This window comes from Sinocyclocheilus rhinocerous, unplaced genomic scaffold (genome assembly GCF_001515625.1).
Source record: "Sinocyclocheilus rhinocerous isolate Xijiao unplaced genomic scaffold, SAMN03320098_v1.1 scaffold1983, whole genome shotgun sequence".
NCBI lineage: Eukaryota > Metazoa > Chordata > Actinopteri > Cypriniformes > Cyprinidae > Sinocyclocheilus > Sinocyclocheilus rhinocerous.
In genome coordinates, this window is record NW_015652276.1 from 28,465 (window position 1) to 37,350 (window position 8,886).

At 33.6% G+C, this 8,886-nt stretch overlaps 1 protein-coding gene across 1 annotated transcript in view; it reads right to left on the bottom strand.

The window, feature by feature from the left end:
- Window positions 1-723: 723 nt before the first annotated feature.
- Window positions 724-8,886, bottom strand: part of LOC107714299 (DNA translocase FtsK 1-like) — a 9,912-nt gene continuing 1,749 nt past the window's right edge. Inside the window, exon 4 of the mRNA XM_016520111.1 lies at window positions 724-744. Within this exon, the coding sequence (XP_016375597.1) occupies window positions 724-744 (21 nt within the window). The remainder of the gene's footprint in view (window positions 745-8,886) is intronic.

An 8,886-nucleotide genomic window follows, 5' to 3' on the forward strand; every position in this document is an offset into this window, starting at 1 on the left:
GATTGATATATAATCTGTCATTTGTCTACTTTTTCTTAAGCAATGTTGCTTTTGTTACAAAATTAAGTGCTATAAGGAAAAAAAACTCAAGTCACATTTGTTAACAAAAAATAGGTGGATGTTTTGAAACATGGAATGATGACATTTGAAAAAGTGTTGTAAAAAAGTAAATGAAATATACTATGTGATTTTCAGTGAGCATTTGACAGCCCCTAATCAGAAAATCATTTTTTTAACTTGTAAGTGTGCTTCTATTGTAATATATGGGAAATTCTTCATTTATGCCAGACTTTACAGGTAATTTTAGAGCCATCTACACTGATCAGAGACTAATTGTGGTGATACCCTTATATTTGGTCAAAGATTTTGATATACAAAACTGATCTCTGATCAGTGGAAATGTTTTTTTGGTTCCACGTTTCAGTGATGAAAATGCTGTTGTTTATTCTCTTGTGTCTTTTGCCATAACATGTAGATGTTATTATTATTATCATTTTTGTTTAACATTTCTATATTATTTTGAGTATGTATTGTATTTTTAAGAAATGTTGCTTATGTGTAACCTAAATCAGTTAAAAAGCATTCTGATGCAGTCTTTCATCAACAATTATATATTTGGCAGTTGTTCATAATCAAATGTGTTGAGGTAGTTTTTTTATTTTGTATTTAATGGTTGTGAAGATTAAATATCATTATTTAATCTTTGCTTCAGTCCAGGGTTGTTCAGTCCTGCTCCTTGGAGACCTGTAAAGTTAATTTCAAACCAGTTTCAAACATTTCATTTCAAACACCTGTCTGTAATTCTTGATTCAGGTGTGTTAGAGAGAACGGTAACACTTTACAATAAGGTTCCATTGTACCACACTGCACCAGTCGTTGATGGCGCTGCCTGCGAGCATGATTAAAGAAGGATGGAGTTTCTCACTTTTGCAGCATGGGTCTTTAATGATTGAGATTAAATCAGCTGTGCCCTCATGTTGTTTTACTGCTTCTGTTACTAATACATATACTCATATTTTTGTTCTTTTATTTATATATATATATATATATATATATATATATATACAGTGTGTGTATATATATATGTATAGTAATATATATTGAGTTTTATTTTTGTTTTGAAAACTAAATGTATTCACAGAGCTAAATGTATTTTCATTTTTACAAATACTGTTTATTTATTTACTTGTTGATTTGTTTGTTTATTTATTTTTATTTGAATGGCTCTTAAAAGTGTGAAATGCGCAGGAATGTTCAATATACTAACATATATCTCTTTTCAGGTAATACAGACCTTCTTGGATTATTTATAGCACTGTTTGTTGCTGTATTGAGACTGCTACTTCGTCATAAAAATTGCAGGTGGGAGCAATGTTTCGAAATCTTATTTGAAAACCGCATTTTTGCAATTCTGTTTGAAGCACTGCACCTTTAACATCAGTCATGTTATATTTTGTTCTTGTATTAACTAACATGAACAAGCAATGAACGTTACATTTATTACAGTATTTATTCATCTTTGTTAATGTTAGTGAAAATACAGTCGTTCATTGTTAGTTCATGTTAATTCAGTGCATTAACTAATGTTAACAAGCACAACTTTTGATTTTAATAATGCATTAGTAAATCTTACAATTAACATTATAGCTAAGATTAATAAATGCTGCAGAAGTGTTCTTCATGCTTAGTAGTTAAAGTAAGCTAAAGTAGTTAACTAATGTTAAGTAATGAACCTTATTTAGAGAACTAATCTCTGCAGAAAGGTCTGAACAACCTTGAAGCAGCACAATGGGTTGTGTTCAGAGCATATTACTATTCTAACTCAAGTATAGTTCAAAAGTTTGGCTAGTATGATTTTTTGGTTACTTATTATTTTTTAAATAGATTAATATATTTATTCAACCAGTGTGCATTAAGTTGGTCAAAAAGTAAAGACATTTATGTTACAAAAGATTTCGGTTTCCATTTCAAGTAAATGTTCTTTTGAACGTTCTATTCATTCAATAATTCTGGGTAAACAAAAACTATATATATATTATATATATAGCAGCAAAAACTATTTTCAACATTGATAATCAGAAATATTTCTTGGACACTGAATCCACATATAGAATGATTAATGATTACTAAAGGATCATGTGACACTGAAGACTGGAGTAATGGCTTCTGAAAACTCAATATTTTAAAATTATATTAACATTAAAACGTAAGACATTAACCTTTAACAAAATTACAGCATTTGATCAAATAAATCCAGCCTTGCAGAGCATATAAGAGATTTCTTTCAAAAACATTACAAAATCTTACCGACCCCAAACTTTTGAACAGTATTGTTGTCAGTATGCACATTTCCTATGCATATAATATCCAGATTACCTATACTACATTTGCATCAAAATAAAAGAACAGAGTAAACTGCAACAAGATTGTATCCCACAATGAAATGTGCTCAACTTCACCATCACATTTCCAGAGTGATAAACAAACTGGAAGTAACTGGAAAGCTGACTATTTATACACAAAATTGGATTAAAAATGCCAAATAACCATGTTTAAATAATTAAAATAAACAGAACTAAACATGCAGAGCTATGCTATTTCACACGCTGTTAAAATACATGCCACACTGTACATTTTAGAGCAATCGTAGAATGCAATTTTCAGGCCATTTATCGATCAGTTAGTATCTGAATGAATTGAAAAAATGAGATGCCTTGAAATGATTTAGGTTACTTGATGGCATCAGGTAAGCACTGCTTCAGCCATTCATTCATTACCTTATGTCCGCTTTTTCACTGAAAAAGCGGACATAATGTAAATTGTCTGTGATGCCTAAACTGCATAATACAAAGTTTTTTATTCTAAGAGACAGAAATCTCAATTTTCTGCTTTAAGAACATCAGATTGCTTTGTGGCATTGCTTGCAACAGAACAGCCCAGAGGTCCCTAATTGCTTGTATGCTGTTACTCAGAGCATTTGACCTTCACGGTCAGTGATCAAGGTCTCCAGCAGTCTTTGATAGTGGCCACAGCAGGCAAACTTATTCATAGAACACATCAGGGTACTAAATGGTGCTAAACGGACCCTCGGTGTAAACCTACCGTCTCACCCCCTTTATGAATCTGTTGGTTTGATTGCTATTAAAACAAAATCAGAGGCTTAAATTATAATGTTTTTTGGTCAATGATTATAGACTATTTAGTAATAGTAATTAGCACTGATTTGTATTAGCAATAGCCTACCTTAAATGATTAAAAATGATGATTTGTGTCAAGGGTTAATTACAGAGCTTTTTCATGCTAGAATTTAATGATCTTATTTGCCTTGAAGTTATTCATTATTTGTTACAAGTTCTTTGGTTCTTCGCTCAAAATTAAAGATGGAGAGGGGTATATGAGTATATGAATATCTTTCGCTTCTCTCAAAAAAAAATAAAAAAATAATATGTGTTGGCTGAAAAAAGAAAGAAAGAAAAAGAAAATGAATGAATGAATAAATAAATAAATGCAACTTTTTGCATCAATCTTTATAAGTTATAAAGACTTGTAATTAAATTATGTTAACCCTTGTATGGTGTTCGGGTCTGTGGGACCCGTTTTCAATTTTTATCAAAAGAAAAATTATATGATTAATTATTTTTTCAAACTCAGACTCATTGGCCTTGGCTCAAAAGTGTGGAATATTTTTAGGTCCTGTGTACCTTCACTCTGTCCTCCTCCTGTCTGGGCCTGCTATTAGTGTGTGTGTGTGTGTGTGAGAGAGAGAGAGAGAGAGAGTCTGTGAGAGTGTGAGTTTTGTGTTTCTGCCCCTGCCGTTCCCGCACAAGGTTGTAGCACTTTAATTCATAAATGTGATCTAACAAATTTAAAGAGCAAATATGAACCATATATGCTGTTTATATTGCTTGTAATTGGGATGAAGTAAACATCTGTTGAGTATTTTAACTTAAAATTTTTGATTGTGTTGAATTAAATAGCCAAAAAATGCAGTGGGTCCACCAGACCCACAAACATAACAGAGACGCTTTTAAATGTCACTTTATGGCATTACACAAAAATATCTTTCCTTCACTAAAAAAAAAAAAACAACAACAACAACAACACCACAAACTTTTATTCTCTTGATCCCATCCTATAGATCTACTTGAAATCTACTGCCCAATTTTCAAAGTTAGGTTACTACAGCTTATTAAGTTAATGATGATCACCATTTTTATATCAACAGAACTCATCAAATTGATGTTGGCAACTTAAAACAGTTAATTGAATGAATCAATAAGAAATGTAAGGATGAAAGAAACTCAGATACTATGATCTCCTGTGAAACAGACAATACAAACATACACGGGCATCTTCGAGACACCCCACAGAGTGGAGGTGCAGGAAACTTCCTTCCCTTCTGGCCATTTGTTTCTTTTTAAATCCCTTCACCCATCCTTCCTTCTACTCAGCCTGCTCAAAAATGATTACATGAAAATGCCAATGCAAGTGAACTAACAGAACTAACAGGTATCATTTGAAATGTCTCAGTGTGACTGGTACAATGGTCTCATTTATACAGAAGTAAACTAAAAGGTAATAAAGATTTGAAGATTTAGAGATATTTTGCTTACTGTAATGGGTGTGCCCTCTCCCAGGGTCTTTCATGAAAATTACCTTCTGTTCCCATTGAGGTGTAAACTACCCAGGTCTGGGACCTGCTTAAAGCAAATTCCAATTGTTTGTACATGCCTCCTTTTGGGGGATGTTTTATCTTGGTTGTGTATTTAAAGGATTGCAGCAAAAGGGTCGGGGTGATTCTGTAGCCAGAAAGCCCATAGTGTGGCGTGTGTCTCTGCACTCCATACTATGTATTTGCCAAGGTCAGGTATGCACCTTTTACTCTTAGATTCATCTTTGAGAAATTGATGTTCTGTATTAATTTGATATATCTGAATTGGCTAATTGGCATAATACATATTTACCTGACTGATAATAAATTGTTACATTTGATTTTATTCTGACTTACTCTGAAATTATTGACTCTAGTAGATTACATTGTATCCTTGTTACCGCATTTCCTGCATCAGGTTAGTAACAGACTAAAATTCAGTTGAGATGGAGCATAGGGCACACCAACTGTATCTTTAGAGATCCGGCTAACACTTGGTATTAGTTCAAGTGTACTTAGATAGATTGTAAGGGCTTATAGGGAATTTCCATTTAGGTCAACTGGATGCTGTTCGACCAACCTAAATAGGGTGAGCCTAACCTCTGTTTATTGTAATATTACTCTAGCTAAGTGTACATGGGGAAACCATGGCATGACCATACCAAAACTACTATCAGGGAAAGTAATGCTGGTCGGCTTATATCTATAGTAGTGGTCGTGACCTCTGACTAGAAATAATGTTGCTTTATTCAACTGTGTACAAATCTATGGGAGCTAATTAAAAGTACTTTTAGAATGAGCAAGCATAGGAGCGGCCATCTAAAGTATTAGCCAATTACCTCTGTCTAATAACCAAGACTGACGAGAATGTGACCGTAAGATACGCTAACGGCCGAAGCGATATCTTTGAGTGACATGAGCACCCGAATGAACGAGTAATATTAATGAATAAATAGAATAATCAGATGTCTAGATAAATTATCCTATAAATGATCAATAATAACTGACATTCTAACTCAGATGCGAGGTCATAATAAAATGGAGTCAGATTAGATAATAACATGGAGTCAGATTAGAATTTAACTTAAATTGAATAACTTTGCACGCTGAAAAGACCGAACACGCAAGAAACCTTCAGCCACCACTGGATACCTTCCTTGGGCCAAGTGCGTGGACCTTACAGAATTTTTAACTTGCATTTTTTAAGTTGTGGTAACAGGCCCCCTGAAATATTTTTTAGAGTGTTCTGACAGTTCTTCTAGTATGTCCTTCAAACGCTTAATTTTTCTCAATAGAATGTCTGTGGGTTCATTCAAACCTTCATTTAGTTAGCCATCGTTCTGCCTGTACTGTATTGTAGCCTACATTGTTAACAAATAAGAGAATATGAAACATTATATCAGATCCTATTAAAAAGGCAATATTTTTTACCAGGTTGCTTCTTCCAAAAAAGAAAATTCTGTCATCAATTGATCACCCTCACAATCTTTGAAACACAAATGAACATAAATTTAATGAAACCTGAGAGGTTTCTGTCCCTTCTTTGAAAGTACATTCCACCAAATTTTTGACATTTGTGACCCTGGAGCACAAAACCAGTCTTAAGTCGCTGGGGTATATTTGTAGCAATAGCCAAAAATACATTGTATGGGTCAAAATTATTGATTTTTCTTTTATGCAAAAAATCATTAGGATATTAAGTAAAGATCATGTTCCATGAAGATATTTTGTAAATTTCCTACTGTAAATATATTAAAACTTAATTTTTGATTGGTAATATGCATTGCTAAGAACTTAATTTGAACAACTTTAAAGGCAATTTTCTCAATATTTTGATTTTTTTGCACCCTCAGATTCCAGATATTCAAATAGTTGTATCTCGACCAAATATTGTCCTATCCTAACAAACATACACCAATGGAAGGCTTATTTATTCAGCTTTCAGATGATGTATAAATCTTAATTTTGAAAAATTGACCCTTATGGTTTTGTGGTCCAGGGTCACATTTCAGAAAGACATGGTAAAACAAATCCATATTATTATATTAGTCTGTTTCTTTCTTATTCCGAGGTCACCGTAGCCACCAGATCCAGTCCGTATTCAGTCCAGATGGTGGATCAGCACCTAGAGACGACCTCTACAGCCCTGAATGACAGCGGAGATCAGGACAACTAGATGAGCCCCAGAGACAGATCCCCAGTGAAGACCTTGTCTGCTAGACGGCCACCGGGACAAGACCACGGAACCAGATGAGTCCTCTGCTCAATGTGACTTTGCTGCAGTCTGGAATTGAACTGCTGGTTTCGTCTGGTCAGAGGAGAACTGTCCCCCCGACTGAGCCTGGTTTCTCCCAAGGTTTTTTTCTCCATTCTGTCACCGATGGAGTTTTGGTTCCTTGCCGCTGTCACCTCTGGCTTGCTTAGTTGGGGACACTTAATTTCCAGCGATATCATCGACTTGATTGCACAGACACTATTTAAACTGAACTGAGTCATTTTTTATCATTTTGCATTAATGACACACTATTTTCCTAATTAATGCTGTACAGTTGCTTTGACACAATCTGTATTGTTAAAAGCGCTATATAAATAAAGGTGACTTGACTTGACTTGACTTGACTTGACATGAATTGAAGTCTAGGAGAAAATCTCTGGAAACAAAATACATTCTATTCTATTCTATTCTATTCTCCCAATGTTCTCCATATATAATGGGGCCTAAAGGTCTAAATCCACACACAAAAAAAATAACAATCAATCAATTAGGTCACAAATCAAACAAGCACATTTGTGCCTATAAAATAAAATAAAATAATTCTCGCTATTAACAAACCATTAACTACAACTTTTGCCTCAATAAACTACTAATTTGCTGCTTATTAATAGTTAGTAAGGTAGTTTTTAAGTTTAGGTATTGGGTAGGATTAGGGATGTAGAATATGGTCATGCAGAATATGTGCTTTATAAGTACTAACAAACAGCCAATATGTAAATAATAAGCATGCTAATAAGCAATTAGTTAATAGTGAGAATTGGTCCCTATACTAAAGTGTTACCAATAAAATAAAATAAAATGGAAATGCGCGTACACACACACACACACACACATTTATATATGAAATTCATGTCTTTCATTCAATATTTCAATTAATCTTTTCACTCAAATGGTATGCTACTAATAATATAATTTAATAAAATAAAATACATATATACACATACATAAAACAATAACTAAATAGTTAAAATATAGAAAGAGGCCTTTTCAGTTATGGTCTCTTGGTCTTTTTGATTTTCTTTCACATAAAACAAATCAAATGTAAGATATTGATCTCATAAATTAAAACATTTTGATATATAACATATTTAATTAGAGCTGCTAGTACTATGGTAGAACACATTTGTTACGTTTTAATCGATCTAATTCAATAAAATTCAAATACATAAGCCGACACCCAGTCCTCCATTTGTCTTGTTTTCTGTTTTCTTCATAAAGAATTGTAAAAAAAAAAAAAAAACCCACGACATATTGCATCATTTTCTGATCAAGGAGAATGTAAGAGCATGATCTAATTATAATGTCTCTATGTTGCATTGACTAAGGATTATGTATTGCAAAACTGAAATGAGGCCTCCTAGTATTGGCTACATTTGCACAAAAATCAATTCATCACTCACTAAGAAGCTTTGCAGGTACAAAAAGTCCAAAGCTTTTTGTCCCTTGCAAGATGTTTCAAGTACTCATCCAAAGAAATGGCAATGTACGAAGAGAGCGCAATTGATTTGATGACTTGGTTCCTTTGGGTGTCTCACTGTGTTACAATTACAATCTAATTACACAGAGGCAGGGCAGAGGGAATGGTTCGATCCAGTGGTATTACTCCATTTGGTCCTGGAGCAAATCACTGAAAATTTGCTCATTCATTTTCTGTTGTCAGGCCCTGCTCTTTTTGGTACGCTGAGAAGATTTGGTTTTTATTTCAAGGATAAAGAGGGCAGAGAAGCATGGCAAATGAATTTGTTGCAAATGAAATACTTTAAAATTTGAGTGTGTCTCATTCTGTAACGAATCAGTCCACTAAAGGCAAGTGTAGTGAAGAACCCAAGTGCAGTTTATTTACAGTGTGATCCAAACATCCAAACAATAATCCGAGACTTGACTTGACATGAACAGACTTGACTTGACGAGGCATGAACAGACTTGACTTGACATGAACAGACTTGACTTGACGAGGCAT